This window comes from Copadichromis virginalis, linkage group LG18 (assembly GCF_057382275.1).
Source record: "Copadichromis virginalis isolate Kocher_CV1m ecotype Utaka linkage group LG18, C_Virginalis_male_GT1.1, whole genome shotgun sequence".
Lineage (NCBI taxonomy): Eukaryota > Metazoa > Chordata > Actinopteri > Cichliformes > Cichlidae > Copadichromis > Copadichromis virginalis.
Genome location: NC_140635.1, coordinates 20,286,060 through 20,305,854, shown reverse-complemented (window position 1 = coordinate 20,305,854; position 19,795 = coordinate 20,286,060). Strand labels below are relative to the sequence as shown.

Below are 19,795 nucleotides of genomic sequence, written 5' to 3'. Positions count from 1 at the left end.
CCATGATTTTCTAACATTGTCAGATGAGTAACTCATCTGACAGACTGCTGCATTACACAACAATACTAAATAGGTTCATTTTCAATGTGCTATGAAGATACTAACTCAACAAATTTAAGCAATGTCCCCCCCCACTGTCACCGGAAAAAGCATAAACTCAGTTACTTAGAAAACAGATCATTTTCAAATTCAATCTTTCAAATAGCTCAAATATGATCAAGCACACAAATTGTTTCTGTGCAGTTTAGCACACAATTTGCCTGCACCCTAAAGAGGCTGGAGAAGAACATCAAGCTTGAAAAACTAGAAATATAAAGGTTGGGCTCCATGTGACGTCCATGTGATTCATTTTACATTGTTTTACTCAGACATTTGATCTGTGCAGGATTTGTTGCTGATGTTGATATTTTGGTGATTTATGTACCATAAAATACAACATATTGAATGATAATAGGTTATTGAAAGACTGTGTGAGAGTACTGGACAGTTTAAACAAGTGCAGGCTAAACTGAGTAGTTAGAACTGGTGCAGGGCAGCCTGTGTGAGTAGCATTATTGTTAGATGACAATTTTGGAAAACCTGCAGGATGACGTCTGGTGTCAGAATAGTTTTAACAAAGCTGAAGTAAAAGCCAAAAAGTGTCACATGATTTGTCACATGTTCGGTGAACACAGAGGGTGCCCAGGGGAAGAAAATTTTAGGACAAATTGAACGTCATGGAGTATATTTACGTCATGGTCAGTCAGCTGCGTGAAGGTGCGAGAGCCCAGGCCTTTATCCCAGCGTCCCACACACAGCTGGGGCCCTAAAAGGTAAATGAAAAACATTTTTTTACCACTATATCTTGGGTATATCAGCTGAGATTAGTGGTCACTCTCAAATTCCGCTAACTATGGCAAAGACAGTATAAAATGGGATGCCAAATGACAAACAAACAGGAATGTCTTTTTGAAAATTGCCTTTTTTTGTTCAGTAAATTCAAAATGAAAACATTAAAGGTCATTTTAAATTCACTAAGTGACTCAGTAAGATGAGATGCAAGCTAATCCAGAAAAGCTGTCTCAGCAGTTCATAGTCATAGTGGATTTATGACCTGAAACTCTGGCTGGATCTGAATGAAGAACCCAAAGGACCGCACAACAAGATGCAAGTATCCTGGAAATATTTCTGCTTTGCCTGCATATCTTTTTGATAAGGAAAAAATATTTATTCCCATCCTAAAAGTGGACACATCCCTAAAGAATGCTTTCACCAAGCTTTACTTTCACATTAATCATTGTTTTGAGACTAATCCCAGAGAGTGATACAGACATACAGAGAGAAGAGGTGCTGAGCAGAGTGTAGCTAATTGTAAAATTTGTTGGCAACTAACTGAAGCAGGGGATCTCAGACAAATGGCTGTGAAGCTTTTCCATGCCTGAATCACATGCAAGGCTGTTTTTTAACTGTGTACTTTTTGTTTGGACTCAGAGGACAAAATACAGGGAGTGCATAATTATTAGGCAAATGAGTATTTTGTCCACATCATCCTCTTCATGCATGTTGTCTTACTCCAAGCTGTATAGGCTCGAAAGCCTACTACCAATTAAGCATATTAGGTGATGTGCATCTCTGTAATGAGAAGAGGTGTGGTCTAATGACATCAACACCCTATATCAGGTGTGCATAATTATTAGGCAACGTCCTTTCCTTTGGCAAATTGGGTCAAAAGAAGGACTTGACAGGCTCAGAAAAGTCAAAAACAGTGAGATATCTTGCAGAGGGATGCAGCAGTCTCAAAATTGCAAAGCTTCTGAAGCGTGATCATCGAACAATCAAGCGTTTCATTCAAAATAGTCAACAGGGTCGCAAGAAGCGTGTGGAAAAACCAAGGCACAAAATAACTGCCCATGAACTGAGAAAAGTCAAGCGTGCAGCTGCCAAGATGCCACTTGCCACCAGTTTGGCCATATTTCAGAGCTGCAACATCACTGGAGTGCCCAAAAGCACAAGGTGTGCAATACTCAGAGACATGGCCAAGGTAAGAAAGGCTGAAAGACGACCACCACTGAACAAGACACACAAGCTGAAACGTCAAGACTGGGCCAAGAAATATCTCAAGACTGATTTTTCTAAGGTTTTATGGACTGATGAAATGAGAGTGAGTCTTGATGGGCCAGATGGATGGGCCCGTGGCTGGATTGGTAAAGGGCAGAGAGCTCCAGTCCGACTCAGACGCCAGCAAGGTGGAGGTGGAGTACTGGTTTGGGCTGGTATCATCAAAGATGAGCTTGTGGGGCTTTTTCGGGTTGAGGATGGAGTCAAGCTCAACTCCCAGTCCTACTGCCAGTTTCTGGAAGACACCTTCTTCAAGCAGTGGTACAGGAAGAAGTCTGCATCCTTCAAGAAAAACATGATTTTCATGCAGGACAATGCTCCATCACACGCGTCCAAGTACTCCACAGCGTGGCTGGCAAGAAAGGGTATAAAAGAAGAAAAACTAATGACATGGCCTCCTTGTTCACCTGATCTGAACCCCATTGAGAACCTGTGGTCCATCATCAAATGTGAGATTTACAAGGAGGGAAAACAGTACACCTCTCTGAACAGTGTCTGGGAGGCTGTGGTTGCTGCTGCACGCAATGTTGATGGTGAACAGATCAAAACACTAACAGAATCCATGGATGGCAGGCTTTTGAGTGTCCTTGCAAAGAAAGGTGGCTATATTGGTCGCTGATTTGTTTTGGTTTTGTTTTTGAATGTCAGAAATGTATATTTGTGAATGTGGAGATGTTATATTGGTTTCACTGGTAAAAATAAATAATTGAAATGGGTATATATTTGTTTTTTGTTAAGTTGCCTAATAATTATGCACAGTAATAGTCACCTGCACACACAGATATCCCCCTAAAATAGCTAAAACTAAAAACAAACTAAAAACTACTTCCAAAAACATTCAGCTTTGATATTAATGACTTTTTTGGGTTCATTGAAAACATGGTTGTTGTTCAATAATAAAATTATTCCTCAAAAATACAACTTGCCTAATAATTCTGCACTTCCTGTACTTGTGTTGACACTGTAAACTTGTGTAGTTCTCCTTTTCACCTCCCTCACCTGAATCAATCAGACAATCAATACAGAGTCTGACCCATAAGCAGAATCAAGGGTGCAATCAATCAGAACTTATCAGGGTCCACCCCAGTGCAGGAGTTGGTCACCCATGATGTTTTGGGGAAGTGAATGGGGTAAAGTACAGACTGAGGGGAAAAATATACATGCTTCAAGTAAAATATAGCATGCTATTGGCTGCACTGGACTGTGATAAAAATCATGTTTAAGGGTCTACTTTCTCATCACAACTGTTAGCAAGTATTGTGATTATTAGTAAACATAAAAACAGCCATTTTCAAAAAGTCTAACTGTGGTTAGATGGGAAGGAGCTCACAGTCTTTATTTTGTTGATCATTCCCCTGCTCCTCCTCCTCCTGCTGCTCTGTTTTAGTGGATTTTGAGTGTTGGGTCCAGTGCAAAGGCCAGTGATAGGATAAACCAAGTCCACCTACTTACGAGTGGTTTAATTATTTACCCAGAACCTTCTACTGACCCTGCTGAAGAAAAACTGAGAAATGCTGCAGAATTAGTCAAAGTAAAGCAAAGGAATCAAACACTAGATTATATTTGTAGTCAATTTGTAGAAACGTTTATAAAGTCAGACAGAACAACTCCTGATCAAGTTATATGTTCAACTTAATGCTTTGGAAATTGCTGTCCAATATGCATCTGTTGCTTGAAGCATAGACGCTGTTTCACTACAAATAAGATATGTTGAGGTTCAGCTTGGAGGAAGCAGTGAAGAGTGCCCAGTAGCTCTGAAAGTTATAACAACTTTTTTTTCTTAATTTAAAAATATAATATCTCTATCCTGCCTCCTTTATCTGGATTTCCGATATCCAGTAAATCTATAGGTTGCTGTTCTGTTTGGAAACAAGAAAACACTTGTGTAATAACCATATGATCATTTATATTTTTGTTTCTTATCAAGAGAACGACCCCACATAATAGCATATGTCAATACTCATACACATTAGATAATAAGCCCGAGTTGTTTGTTGGAGTGTGTTGTGTTCATATGAGTGGATGGGTGGGTGGGTGGGTGGGTTGGTAGGTGTGTGGCTGTTTGTTTCCCTGCCCCACTTCTTCCGCTGAGAGAGCAGATTGGCTCTCTGAGAGGAAACTCCTCTTTACAGACTGAATACTTGCAGTTACAAAATCAACTAACCTACAAACTCACCTCAACTGGTTCTAAGCTGACAAGTGTAGGACTTCATTTTTCCACATAGTTCAAGAGTCAAGTGTGTTGATTTAGACCAGAAATGAGTCACCAAAACCAGTTGTGGTGGATCCAAACTGTAAAAGCTGTAGTAGACCTCTGAGTCTTTACAGGACAGTCTTGGCCAGACATAACTTAAGTATAAATTACACTAAACAGTATTGAATAACTTGTGTCACTAGGATGTTTAATAGTTCTACCCACACACGTTTATTACTAATGCAATGAAAGGTTTCCCAAAATGGTTTTTAATCTCCACATATAGTTTTTCCAACATTAAAAGGCCCTTATAAAATTATGATATGAGAGGCTTAAAGTTTAAAGTTTAAAACGTTAAAAAAAAGTTTAAAAGCTTCCACTATCTCTAGCATGAGAACAGGAAGCTACAAAAACTAGGCTATAATAAATAAATGTGTAGAACAGTACATTCTCATTACTACATGCATTGCTATTTGGTGTGTCGTCATGCACAAGATGCCAACCCTTAAGTGTGACGCACAACACTTCGTGGCCAGCAGGTCAAAGACCTGTTTGTTTTAAATCTTCACCTTGTCACACACTCCGGTTCAGTCTAACTGTCTCGCATAAGTGACCTCACCGGACGCAAGCTTCTCAGTATCGGGTCATCAGCCATGATGCAGCGGGCATTGTTCAGCCGGGGCGCCCTGCTCGCCCAGCAGACATCAGCGGCCCTCGAAGGTCCGCTGGCCGCGAGGAGCGCGCCAGTGCTGCTGCGCCAGGACCGCTCCATGTCCTCCGTCACTATACCGCCGCCGGCATGCATGCTGCGACCACTGGAGGTGCCTCTTCGTTACCTGTTCGGACCGGGACCGTCGAACGTTCCTCCACGCATCTTAGCTGCAGGGTCCAGACCAATAATTGGTCACCTGCACCCAGAAATGTATGAGGTAAGTGCTTTTTGTTTGAGTTAATTTATACTGGAAATTCAAATTATTTTTATCTGGGAAATAGGAACGGCTTCCTAATGTGGTGAATCTGGACTAGCTCTGTAAGTTTGTGACCAGTGGATATTTTTGTTTTCCATCTTTGCTTTGGCAAGGCCTAATCATCATTTTTACCACTAAAATTGCTTTATTAGATTGAAATTTTTGATTTTAAGTTGTTTTTGGCACACAAATAACTCAGACCAAAAATTCTTCTCTGTCTTTTTTTCATGTTAAAATTTATTTTTAAAAACAACAACAACAAAAGACCAAATGTATCCTTAGGACATAAGCTTGTGCGTAATTACGCACAGCCCACCTGAGCGTCAACAGTGACCATTCCTGACAAATTAAACTTGAAATTATTTCCAATTTTCACTTCGTGTCACAGATCATGAATGACATCAAGAAAGGAATCCAGTATGCCTTTCAGACAGAGAACAACATGACTATAGCTATGAGCGGCTCCGGGCACGCGGCTATGGAGTGTGCGGTATTCAACACGGTGGAGCCCGGAGAGAGCGTGCTCATAGCCATCAACGGGATCTGGGGAGAGCGCGTTGCAGAAATTGCAGAGAGGATGGGTAAGCGTTTACGCACAGGTTTACGCACACTTAATAAGTACACTACATTGATACCGATTGTTTAACTATTAGCCAATTTATGTATTTATTCAGTAGCTTACAGAGAATATGTTTTTATCTGTAGGTGCCAATGTACAAAGAATGGTAAAAACGCCTGGAGGATATTTCACCAATACGGAAATTGAGCAGGTATTTAAAGATATTGTTGAAGGAGAAATTATTACTATAAAATAAAATAAAAATATCCGCCCGAGCCCATGATGCTAAAGGTGAGATTTTTAATCCTTACATATTGTTCAAGTCTTTTCTTTCTGCCCTAACTTTGATGAATATACCTAAAGCGAGTATTGTAAAATGTCAGTGTTGGTCAAATAAAGGAAAACGTTGGTTTTAGGGAATCTTGAAATTGTGAAACTGTACTTGCCAAGTGTGTGTGTTTCATGTCTGTGTGCACAAAGACACAAAAAATACACGTCTGTCTGTATTTTTGTATGGGCCAGTGGTGACAGAGTTAAAGGTTGACCATGACACTGTCCTCTGACACTGTCACCAGAATTGTCCTGCTGGTCTGTGAAGGATCGTGGAGGGGATCTCAAAACAGTGAAGTAGTAAAAACAAGCTTTGCAGTATTCAGTGATATTTTGTGCACAATTGGAAAAAAAACCTAGAGTGGTCAGAGGGTGAATTTAGACATGGTGCCTTGACACAAGATTTAAAATAGGGTGGTTAGCACTGTTGCCCCACAGAAAAAAGATTCCTGGTTTAAATCCTGGCTGGGGTGCATGTTGCATGGTCTCCTGGGTATTCTGGGATCCTCCTGCAGTCCAAAGACATCAATGTTAGGTTAACTGGTGACTCTACACTGGCCATAAGTATATGAGGTATTTGTTATAATGAATAGTTAAAGTGTAACTTTCAGTTCAAAGCACTTTGAGTGGACAGTAAGACAAACTCTAAATAATGGAAAATATGTTACATTTACACCTGCAAGCATGCCACCCATGATTATTAAAATCTATTTATTCTGCCCTAAGTGAGATTAGAACAGAGACCAAGACCAAAATAGGCCTGAAGGGCGTCATAAGATAATAAAGGCACCTGAGCTGCCATTTCAGAGAGTGTGTGAACACATGTGCAGGTCCCACGCACTCTTGTCACTGCTGTGAACAAACAGACTAGTTTGCAATAAGCACATTTTGTGTTCAAAGTTTTAATTAATGTTAAATGAATATTGTTAATATTCATTGTTATGGTATTATATAATATATGGTAGTGATTGAGATTTTTTAATCATATAGCAGTGATGAGTGTTGTAATGGTTATAAAGAGTTGTATAAGAAATCCTAGCATTTCAGGATGTTCTTACCATAGTCACTTTCAATAAAATATATTCAAATCATTATGGCTGTTAGTGTCTTCATGCCTTAGAGAAATGGTATTATGTGATAGTAGATGTTTTTTTCTACAAAAAAGGGTGCTATAAAACTTCTGAAACATTAACTAAGGTTTAATCATCTATTTATGTCAGACAGGCTATCGATACATCCTAAATAGAGCTGTACTTTAAAATTTTGTATATTATGAGGGAAAGCCTGGCGTGGCTGAAACAAATCTGTGAAGGCATGAAATTTGAACAGTATGTAAGGGTTAAGTTGGGTAAATCACTAAGATTCACTTACACCATGCACACATGATTAAATTTGTCTTCACATCTCGCCGTAGGCCATAAAAAAGCACAAGCCTGTCCTGTTTTTCCTCACACACGGGGAGTCCTCTGCTGGTCTGTGTCACCCAGTTGATGGCATTGGAGACATCTGCAGAAAGTGAGCCTCCCACCACATCAGTCTAAAACAGCGCATAACAGATTATAGTGTCATATTTCTCACTCCTCATTGTTACATCTCGCGCAGACATGACTGCCTTTTCCTGGTCGACACAGTCGCTTCACTCGGTGCGGCACCAATCTTTATGGACAAGCAAAGTAAGGCGGTGATGAAAGATCAACTTCCTCTCCTACCATCAGATGCGCCTGTGTGGGATTTAATCCGTCTTTTATTGTGTTTCCAGATATCGATATCCTCTACTCTGGTTCTCAAAAGGCTCTGAATGCACCTCCTGGTACAGCACCCATCTCTTTTAATGACAGAGCATGGTAAGGAGGGAGACGGTGGAGTGGTTATGCATGCATCTTATCCTAAATTGTTACAAATATTTAAAATAAAAAACACACAAAAAAGCAAAAAGTAGTTCAGGCAATGCTATCTCCTCTGCACAGCCACAAGATGTTTAACAGGAAAACAAAACCAGTCTCCTACCTCTTTGATATGACACATCTGTCCAACTACTGGGGCTGCGATGGCAAACCAGCAAGGGTGTAAGTCCACAGCAGATAACTGATTACAAGCTGATTGTTGGTAGTTCCAAATACCCTCTAAACTTTAGTTTAAAGTTAAATGTTGCAGGAAAACTCCTAGAATGAGAAAAAAAATTCAAAAATATTATTCAAGCTACTAAACCTTGAATTGTAAAAGTGTCATTGTGTCATGTGGCTTTTAGATACCACCACACCGGTCCAGTGTCTGGATTCTTCGCCCTGAGAGAGAGTCTGGCCATTCTTGCTGAGAGGGTAAAGGGATATTTCCCAACTTCTTCAGTCACATTTCTGAACAAAAAATCTGTAATTTCTAGATACTGTTATTCTTTGTATACAACACAGATTTCCAAAAAGGTTTCGGAAACTATGCAAAGTACAAATAAAAACAGAATGCAATGATTTACAGTATCATAAAGCCATTTTTCATTCACAGCAGAACACAGAAAACATATCAAGTGTTTAAACTGACAAAATGGACCATTTTATGAAAAGAGGGTAATTTTTTAATTTGATGGCAGCAACATGTCTCAACAAAATTGGGATAGGGTACTGTTTATCACTGTGTAGCATCCCTTCTTTTAAAAGCCGCCTATAAGCGTCTGACAACTAAAGAGACCAAGAGGAAGGCTGCCCCATTTTTGTCTAATATCATATTCTAGCTCCTCGACCGTCCTGGCTCTTCTTTGTCATGTCTTTTGTTTCATGATGTTTAGTCACAAGTCTGGACTGCAGGGCTCTGCTAATATGAAGCCATGGAAACATATGTTGCTCTCTGACATGCTCTTTTTATACCCAATCATGTTACTGATCTGTTGCCAATTAATGCACAGTGCCCCAGCTTTTTGAGAACTGAGGATGTGAGTTGTCTTTTGAAATTATCTAACTGAAAAGTATGTTATACAGTCAGTATTTTAGTGAGTGAACTGCCTTCTCTTTTATGTTTGTGCTAACTAATGGAGTAAATTATGTGAGGCAAAATGTGCATGCTTCCTTTGGTAGTTACATGATCTTTTAGACTCCAGGCATCTGAGTGATCCCAGTCAAACAAAATAAATGTTATAATCGTTGTCTGTTTAGTAACCTCTGAGTTGGTATTACTGACAGGAACACTATCAATGATCAAGTCCCTACCCTTTTAGGTATTTATTTCTAAACACAATAAATCTTTGTCTCCCTCTAGGGGCTGGAGGAGTCCTGGAAGAAGCACAAGGAGGTAGCAGCCTACCTGTACAGAGGACTGGAGGATCTGGGCCTCAAGCTATTCGTCCCCGAAAGAGTGAGACAGAAATGCAAGAAAATAGCATCGTGGTGCCATGAAAACATAGATACACAGAGAGAATAAAGGGGATATTTACATGAAACAAAATAATAGAGACAAACAAAACAACACTGTACAACTTAGCTTTATATTTGTGTTGCTTTTAAACTCACTGGAGCAGTTTTCCTTGTGTTGCGACGAAAGCCATTTTTTATATGTGTCCTGCAGGATTTGAGGCTTCCCTCCGTCACCACCATTGCTATCCCTGAAGGCTACGACTGGAGGGAGATGCTGACATATATCATGAAACATCACCACATGGAGATGACAGGAGGACTGGGCCCTTCCATTGGCATGGTGAGTTAATTTTACAGTCATTATTGGTGGTAACTAATTCTGATGTGTAGTAGTAGTTTCAGGGCGTTCTAGCTTTTCAGCTTCCTGTCCTGTTGTCCTTTTCTCTTAAATTAACATGCATATCTTGTCTTGAATCAAACTAATCCAGACAAACAAAGATATAATGTTTAAGGACCATTTCCAGGTACTGTGTGACAGGTTTAATTACAATGGCTTTTTAACAACAGCAAAGTCATCACTTTGGTGTCTGAGCAGCTTTCTGAATCATCCTGCTGAATTGCTGCAGAGTATACTCATGTAATGTGCTTTCCATCTCTCATTTAATTAGGTGATGAGGATTGGATTGATGGGATACAACTGTGAGAAGACTAATGCTGACATGGCACTGCACGCCCTGGCAGATGCTCTGAAAAACTGCAAAAAAAGCAAGCCTTAAGAGCATATTCCTAAACCACTGACTATGTACTAATTCATTAGGGAATTTAAAGAAAAGAACACTCAGTGTCCGTATGAAGGACAGTTGGAACTGTGCATACATTTTGGGAATGCTTTTATGACTACAGGGATTTTAGAAAAACACAGTTTTTTCTTGTATAAGTAGGCTAATGATGAAATAAATAAACAGATATTATTGGGCCCATGGTGAGTGCACTGAAAATGTCAATAAAGTGAGCTTTATTTTATCAAACACCTGTTCTGCATGGTATGCTCTGGAGAGAAGAGGAATGACAGCTGGACTGGTGTGACAGAGGAGGACGCTAGGGACAGGATGAGGTGGATTCAAAGGATCCGTTGTGGCGACCCCTAAAGGGAGCAGACGAAAGAAGAAAAAGAAGGGAGTACTTCTCTGTGCATACTACGTTTCCCAGGATGCCTTGCGTAAATCTACATCATTCTGCGTCAACACCGCGCTGTGCGTGGAGTGACGTTTCTGTAGTACTGGCTAAGTTTGGCTGTTCCGAAACCGACTGTAATGGCCTGTCCTGTCAATAACACGGGTAGGTTATTTTTTTTTTTTTTAAATTGAAAAAACAACAACAACATTTTAACAGTTTAATACTGGTAGTATTATTCTCAATCGTCATCAGCTCCTGTAAGCACAAGCTAACTGTGCTGACTTTTAATGTTACTTATAAAGGCTCAGACGTTTATAAGTGTAGTATCTTTGTTTTCGTGTCATTCGAACTCTCTTTGCACTTTAACTCAAGCCAACTGCACAGTTATTTTTCTATCTTTAACTTAACCAAGCTAACTTCAAAGTTAGCCTCGTTAACAGTAAACAAACTACCACCGGAAGGACCGAGCTGCTCCTGTGACGGTCCTGCGAGGACAAGTCCTCAGTTTTATCTTTCATATCAACAGCGTTTAGATTTAAGGTTTCGATTTACATGAGAGGTTGTTGTAAAACGAAGACCTTCGTTTGCAGCAACATTACGCCACCTAGTGCAGGGCTCTAGACTTTTTTCTTAGGTGCACCAGCACAAATGTGAGGTGCATCCAAATTTTTCAACCGAATCTCTTAACCCCACAGTTTTACATGTTCACTTGAAAAAAATTCTGTCCATACAGACAATATTGATTTGTAATTCTTTATTTGGAGCACAGTTCTACCAGAAAGATAAGTTACTGAAAAAGTGCTTGTGCTTAAGTGCTTTGGCACTCTTTGGCAATATTGTAGGCAATGTCAAACGTAATCATCATCTCGGACTCCTCTGAAGGCCTGTTTGCTGCTGCCTGCTGCAAAAAGGCATGGGGAGAGGGGACACTTGGGTAGTGCATTTATCACATCATATAATGTGTTTTCAGGATACACTGTGCATTTTTAGCGTTTCGATTTGGAACGTATTAGCAGGACTGCCATGGTCTTTCCAAACTCATGACAGTAAATGCAGTTCATCATGTTGTCAGCTTTACTGTATCTTAGCCAGGGAAACGGGTCAAACCACTCTCTTTGAAATACACTACATATACACTTTCCCCCTTTTACTTTCAGTGGGGTCTGGCTCGGAGTCGATCGTATGTGGCTCACTATCTGATGCCGTCTCCAGACCAGTGTTAGGCATAACCTGAGAGGTTGATGGTTCCGTGTCAGAGCACTGGCTGTGAATTTCACATGGATCGGGCCTTAACTTAATAAAAAAGTTATAAATCGTTCTTTTCTCATTACCCACAGCTACATCCACAGCCTAGGCTACTTACTAGGACTGGGTATTGTCAATGATTTATATAATCAGTACGATTCGATTCAATTTTGACTCTGACTGGTTTAGACCACGATATGGGCAAGTCTCTGACCACACAGAGACTTTCACAGTTTAGGATACTTTTTTTTTTCTTTTTTTATTTGAACGGCTGGTCGCACCGGTTGGACCTAGGATTTTTTTTTTAGTTGCACCATTGAGAAATTAGGTCGCATGTGCAACCAAATTGGTCACACTCTAGAGCCCTGAGCATCCAAAATTGCTTCAGTTATCTCTCTCTTTTTCTTCCTGTGGGACACCACTTCTGCCTTCTTGCCCTCCATCATTAAACCAAATGAGCCGGTCACGCAGGGCTTTGGTTTGACCAGCGATGTAGCATATTCAGAGAAGATTCATCATGCACTTTCAAAGTCTTGTCACAGGACAGCGCAACTGTAGTGTAGGATGCAGTGTGATTTTTTTTTTTTTTTTTTTTTTTTTTTTTGATTTTTTTTTAATTATTATCATTATTATTATTGAAGGCTCGTTCCTCCTGGATGGAAATATATAAATGTGTTTTAAAAGCTAATAAGGCTCCCTGACTGCATTAGTGCCCTTTTATTTTCTATGACAACAGCAAAGCATTGGACAAAGAGGTGGATTTTTTTTGTTTTGTTTTGTCTTGTCTTGTCTTGTTTTTTTGTTTTTTTTACTAAAATTTCAGCTGAGCAGCACGGTGGCATGGTGGTTAGCACTGTTGCCTCACAGCAAGAAGGTCCTGAGTTCAATTCCACCATCAGGCCGGGGTCTTTCTGTGTGGAGTTTGCATGTTCTCCCCGGGTACTCCGGCTTCCTCCCACCGTCCAAAGACATGCAGCTTGTGGGGATAGGTTAATTGGATAATCCAAATTGCCACTAGGTGTGAATGTGCGAGTGAATGTGAGTGTGAATTGTTCTCTGTCTCTATGTGTTAGCCCTGCGACAGACTGGCGACCTGTCCAGGGTGTACCCCGCCTTTCGCCCTATGACAGCTGGGATAGGCTCCAGCGCCCCCCGCGACCCTGAAAAGGATAAGCGGAAGCGAATGGATGGATGGATAGATGCGAGTGCTGACCATGTGTGCACAATCAAGCATGCGCTGATTAATGCATGTGGAGTTCTTTGCTCTAATGTGAGACTAAATGAATACAGCACATTTGAATCAAGATCTGTATTCAGTGCATCATTACGGCCCTATTGTTGATTACTATTGATTACATTGTTGATTACTAGCCCAGACACTGGGTTTGTTTTCGGTCATTATCTTGCTGTAGGCACATACTAGGCACATACCAAAGGGCACTGCAGAATGCTGTGGTAGCTGTTTGGGTTCAGGGTGCCTCTTACTCTGTACAAGTCACCGACCTTGGATCCAACAAAACAGCTCCAGACCATCACACTTCCTCCTCCATGTTTGACAGTTGATGCCACACACTGTGGAACCATCCTTTTGCCTACTCGAAGCTGTACAAAGATCCTGTGTGATGAAGCAAAGGTTCCAAATTTTGATTCATCAGTCCATAATACCTTCTTCCAGTCTTCAGTACTCCAATAGCGGTGTTTCATGGCCCACGCAAGTCCCTTTGTTTTATTCTGGCATCTTAGCAATGGCTTTCTTGCTGCAACTCGTTCTCTCAAACCTGCAGTTCAAATTCATAACGGTTGTGAACAACAGGGTTGGGACCAGAGTAGATGAACTGGATGGACAACCAACTTTGTCAAGTCAGCATTTGGCTTAAGTCACTTTGCTATGTCATTAAAAAACAACATCATACAGACTGTGTCCACTAAACTAAAATCAACACTAATACCCGTTAAATGTAAATTTTAAAGGGTACTTACAAAAGTCAGTCCACCTTTACAACAAATTCAAAGAAAAAAAAAGTTGCCTTAAACCACAATTATGAACCAGTATGCACGATTGCAGCTATACACACATATGGAAGGAGACACTACATAAATATTTGTCTCAGATTGCAAAGGCAAATCACGAGAAAAACAAAAGATATCACTCTGGGTGCAGAAGTGGACCCATGAGGCACGTGTGCTGCATTTTCTGCACGTTTTAAATGGTGCCGTTGAAATCCACCAAGTGAACAGGTGAAAAAACACAGAGCTGGTAAAACATAAGATCAGCTGTGAAACTATATAAGGGACTGGTAAATTTTAGAAACCAGAGAGACAAGTGGAGAAGAATCAAAGGTGTTTAAGTTGGAACACTGAGGGCAGCTAAACGGGTTCTTCAGTTCACTTAACAGAGTCTGTAGCATGGGTGTGAAGATAAATTAAATTCTATTGTTTAGGAGGAGCACTAACTCTAGCTGTGTTTTCAAATTGACGTTGCTTTAAAATAACACGTTAAATGCCTGTTGCGTTGCCGTATTTTTCTCGCACCTCTAAGGGAGGACCTAAGACACCAAGCAAGAATAATAAGAGAGGGCGTGTAGGTAAATAAAGTGATTTCGTTCAGAGACTGGTTTAACATTCATTTCTCAGAATCGGCACTGCCTACCCCAGCCACCACTTCTTGTCTCTAATGGAAAAATAGTGAATTTCTTTTGATGTGTTTACTGTTTCGCTCTCGTAGCGTGCAGCCTTAGTTGACTTTCTTCCACGCTCAGCCCTTTCCCTATGATGATACACCTCAGCTGCACTTTTAGAAGAAGATGACCTTCAAGGCTTTCTGTCCACAAAACCAGTAGGATGTCGTTTAGCTTGTTGAAAGGACATATTTTATCAAATTCCATGACCTGTTTTCTTTTTCTTTTTTTCTCCACTAAATCCTACTGAGTAGTTTAGGTACTTAAACCTGACCAGACTCACACTGCAAACTCAAAGGAAAAACAGAACTTAAAGCAGAAAGCTCCTCTATGCTTTGGCTCAGGAATTGACCTTCTTCACATTGAAGTGTCCCTGTGTGACACGTGAATGGCTCATATTGTAAGGTGCTTCGAGGTTTTAGTGAGATTGGAAATTTCCATTTACCATCTTGTTTGACGTGCCTCTGCTTTATCCAGAATGCCAATGAAAGGGACCAGATTATGTTCTCATATTGTGTTATTCATAAATGCAGCTTCACTTATTTCCAAATCATCAAAACCTTTTTTGCAGTTTATTTTACTTGATTGAGAGGTAGTGTTTTAAAATGAATTTTTATATTATTGGATCACATCACATTGTTCAATTCCTCAAATTGAAATAGCCAGTAATGGTGAAGTTTATCTTGTGATAAACTATGAGACTTTTGATTTGGTAATGTGGTACTGGAAAGTATCGTTAGTTTAAAGAAAAACTTTTTTTTTTCCACCAGGAATATTGCTTTCAGATAATTAACAGCACTATGCATGCTACCTTACTGCCACGCTTTCATTCCCTGTTGTGTAATTTCAATAGAACATGCATGTTTCTGCATAATAATTGTTGCTTAGCTGGTTTCAGGTTGTTTTGTAGGTAATGTTCCTCCAGCAGTATTGTGTTGTCCATGGATTCTTCCACTGGTTTCACCTGGTTGTAAATACCCTAAGGTATCAGAAGATGGTGGTAAACTTTAATTCTCAAAGCTCAAATAAAGAGGTGTTGTAACATCTAAAACATGGCTGAACATCACAAAGAAAATGGGAAACGGTGAGTTTATGGAAAAAGCAGCTTTGCTGTAATGCCAGAGATTTGTAGTGCGCTCGAGTCACCATGAAGAGTTCCACTATGCAGCGGATATTCCCCTTCACAAACTGGCACATTTACACTCCAGTCATTTGCCTTATAATCATCATTTTATTATTACAGCTTAAAAAGCTGTGACATTGTAAAGAGTTGGAAAATAAGGGTTACAGTTAATAAAATAATTAACAGATGTCTCCTCCTTCCTATGTGGTGACTACAATAATTTTGCTTACAGTGCATCCAGAAAGTATTTACAGCACTTCACTTATTCTACATTTTATCAAGTTACAGCCTTTTTACAACATGGATTAAATCCAGTGTTCAAAATTCTACCCGGAAAAAAAATGTGGAGAAAAAAAAAAGTTAGCTTGAGCCCCTTTGCCAGTAATTACAGCCTCAAGTCTCTGAGCTTGATGCTCTCTCTCTCTCTCTCTCTCTCTCTCTCTCTCTCTCTCTCTCTCTCTCTCTCTCTCTCTCTCTCCATACATATAGATAGATATAGTTTTGTTTTCTTTACCCAGTCATGTTTGTTGGCGGTTTGCTTGGAGACAATGCATGCCATGTACATCATGCTTCCTAAAATTGATTAAGAGTAATTTGTGGATATTATCAGTCTCAGTAAATCTTAATTTGTTTTTAATGCTTTGTTCCACTGCATTGAATGACGTGACAAATTTAGCTCATCTTTTTTTGCTTGGGAACATTTCTCTCTGGTAAAGTCTGCCTGTCCAAGTATCTGGCTCTCTATTATACCCATTTCTCTAAATGTGACATATTTTCCTGGGATTTAGCCTCAGACTTCTTTTTCTTGCTACAAAATCTCCACATTTGTTGAAACTGGCCAAAAAGCTCCTTCTTTTAAAGCCATTTTGGATGGAAGCTACTGTTTGGCATGTAGTGTTGTGTTTTCCTTCTTCTGGTTCCCTAAAAATAGATGTATGCAAGTTTGAACGTTCCTGTCGGAGGTTTTTTCCCTGCCTCTAAATGGTCTTTGAGTCTGCACGTAGTTAAACAAAGAGCGTGGGTTATTTTACTTAACAAAGTGTGTGCAGTTTGCTTTTATCTCTGCCCATCTGATACACAAAAACGTGTTCTGTGCTTGACTTTCTGACTGTTTTTTTTAAGTAATAAGAAAAAATTCTAGTGGAAGTTTAAAGAGTTTAAAAATCCTAATCTTTTTGATTAAAGAGAGCTTCTGTTAAATATATTTGGTATTAAACATTATCATGCCATGACATTTTTCTTTTAACTGAAGATGGTTCAGATTTTAAGTCTATCTGCCCAAGGAGCAAATCAAACAAATCCAGTTTGAATCCTTCAGAAAATGATTCTGTTACATGATTACATGATGAAGCTTCTTTTTTCTTTTCTTTTTTTATAGTAATGCTGCGTAATTTGTTTGTTTGTGTCTTGTGCTTTATCTTTTTAACCATCAGTGGAGCTGAACCCCACCCTCCTCCCTCTGGAATGGCTTCTGGGCACCTGGGAGTGTGATGAACCAGGAGAGGGCTCCTTCCCCACCATAAAACTTTTCCGTTACACAGAGACGCTGCATTTCAGTCATGTAGGACAACCAGTCATCAACTTCATGTAGGTTATATGAAGAAGTGGCAAATCAAGTAATAACAGATATTTATAGATTGGAACATTTAGTCAATATAACTGCAAGGTCACTGGCTGTTCTGCACGTCAGAATATCTTACGAGTGAACTGTGTGACTTTGAGTTCAGTGTTTCAAGAGAACAGACTCATAAATTATGCTTAAGTTTAACACGCTGGAAAATGTCTTTTGTGTAAGTTTTAAGTTTGTGTATTTCATTTAAATTCAACTGGAATAAAATTAATAAAATCTGCCGATAACAAGAGCTCGTCACCGGACGTCACATGATCTCCCACTGATGTCGTGTTTTACAGGTTCAATGCATTTCATGCCGAGTCTAAGAAGCCCCTGCACAGAGAGTGCGGGTTTGTTCGAATGCAGCCGGGGACTAACAGAGTGGCCTTCATCATTGCACAGAACTCAGGTGAAATTCACGTCATTGTATTCACTTTTTTTTTTTTTCATCAGATTGGACTCTGGTTCAGTTGTAAAGGTCATGTGATGTGATGAGTCCCGATGTACCTTTTGTAAATGTGCATCAGCCTCGCTCGTCATCACCAGTAACCACCCCACAAGCCTGTAGGCCCTACAGCCTGATGGGGTGTTGTCGTCACAGGATTTTGAAACTGATACCATTGATGTGTCCACCAGGAGGCTGAGGGGTAACACTGGTCTCAGCACTGGTGGCCACCAGTATTTTTAAATGAAGGTGAACTGACAAAATGTTTAAAAATGTTATTACAGTGCTGGTAATTTTCTTTTTTTGCTCTGGATAAATCCTCTTTAGGGGACCAAAAGTGTCTCTCAGTGCAAAAAACAACACAATAATGTCTGGATTGCGTTTGGCTGGCTTTTCCTGATATTCAAGCTTACAGGGCCGAGTAAATGTGTTTTACTCATCTGTGTTTTCCTGCTATGACATTCAATAACCACAGGAAAGAAAACTATTTCAAACAGTATTTTTTCAAAGCTTACTGCAGTGATAAAAAGCTTTTATTAGATCACATTTGTGGCAAATTAATTATTTTTTTCCAGTGATTTACCCTTCTTTCAATACCCACACGATACCCCTTGTGTCGTCTGCTGCAGGTCTGGTGGAAATCGAGGAGGGAGAGCTGACAGGGCAGCAGCTGAGCCTGCAGTCCCTGCAACTAGCCCGAACCTCTTTTGCAAAAGAGCCTTACGTAAAGCAGGTAAAGACGCACTCACTGAGCTGCAGAAATAAGAGGATTAAATATGACACTTGGCCATCAAACCTCTTGTGATCAATAAAGTGACTCCTGCTCGCTTTCCCCTCTTTAGATTTGCAGAGTGTTTCAGCTCCGGTCTGACGGGAAGCTGGAGCAGACAGTTTCTATGGCAACAGACAACCAGCCCCTGATGCAGCACTTGCGCATCACCTACCGTCGATCGTCTTGAGCAAGCAGGAGGGCTTCTCATGCACTGAAATAAGTTTCCAGATATAAAAATATATCTGGAAACACTCGATCAATAATTCCAGCTGTGCAAGAAAAACATAAACAAATCTACAGAGATATACCTCTATACTGTTATGTGGTAAAAAGGCTGTGGTATAACCTGTTGAACTGAAATAATCAAACTTAATCTTAACCACTAGTTAAACATCACAGACAATATCAGGATGTTCATGGTGTATATTTAATCTGTAAAGCTATTTCAATGTGAAGATAATAGAAGTACTATATGTGACTGTCACTGCACTATCATAAAATTGTAAGCTAAAGCAGCTGGAGACATTGCACTGTCCTTTGAATGTGGGCTTCAGGGGTTTTTTTCTTTTACTGAGTGGCACTATGTAGAAAAAAAAAGGACTATTTAAGGCCACTGTTTTCACATATGTGCTCACAGACATCCATGTCTGCGTGGGGGCAGCTTCGTGTGCTGGATAAATTAAATTACTCATTTTGTCTTTGCTTGTTTGAGTCTATTAATGCGTTTCTGTCCTGATGGATGATACAAATCTGATTAGCGTGTGTTAATGCACTGCAACACACAACATCGGCGCTGGAAACACGAGAAGACACTGCAGGCTGACACACGATGACTGTTACAGCCATGGTTTTTAAATAGAAAGCGCCATATAATGTAAACACAGAGCTAAGATTGTGGAGCACCTTGAGGAACAGTTAAAGCTCTGTCTTTAGTTGCGTGATATTATAAATCCTCGTGTAAAATTCTATTTTTCGCTCCGTTTTCTTGCCTTTGTAAGAAGAGGGACAAATTGGGTAAAGGAAGCGACTAATTCCCTGCAACAAAGGGGTCCTGTTAACACTTTTTCCACCAGTTGTCTGCCTCAGGTTTTCAAAATTATCTAAGCCGCTTCTTTTTAACCAAATCCAACTCTTCCTCAATGACCCAGGCAGCAATAAACACCCTCACCTCGTCACCCTACAGGGCTGTTCTTTACCACCTCGCATTCCTCACAGCAAGGGTAAGGATGAGCCTGTTATAACAAAAGCATCACAA

At 40.0% G+C, this 19,795-nt stretch overlaps 2 protein-coding genes across 2 annotated transcripts; both read left to right on the top strand.

Moving 5' to 3' along the window:
- The first annotated feature begins 4,860 nt into the window (after positions 1-4,860).
- On the top strand, positions 4,861-10,467 carry agxtb (alanine--glyoxylate and serine--pyruvate aminotransferase b). Its single transcript, XM_085438319.1, has 11 exons — positions 4,861-5,220; positions 5,648-5,840; positions 5,965-6,029; positions 7,563-7,663; positions 7,751-7,821; positions 7,908-7,992; positions 8,116-8,214; positions 8,397-8,466; positions 9,395-9,490; positions 9,701-9,829; positions 10,158-10,467. Exons 1-11 carry the CDS (start codon positions 4,945-4,947, stop codon positions 10,263-10,265), a joined length of 1,293 nt encoding a protein of 430 aa, XP_085294445.1. The 5' UTR covers positions 4,861-4,944; the 3' UTR covers positions 10,266-10,467.
- A 60-nt stretch (positions 10,468-10,527) lies between these two features.
- On the top strand, positions 10,528-19,242 carry thap4 (THAP domain containing 4). The gene is made up of 5 exons (XM_085438320.1): positions 10,528-10,827; positions 17,145-17,298; positions 17,623-17,732; positions 18,398-18,501; positions 18,611-19,242. Exons 1-5 carry the CDS (start codon positions 10,803-10,805, stop codon positions 18,725-18,727), a joined length of 510 nt encoding a protein of 169 aa, XP_085294446.1. The 5' UTR covers positions 10,528-10,802; the 3' UTR covers positions 18,728-19,242.
- Positions 19,243-19,795: the final 553 nt, after the last annotated feature.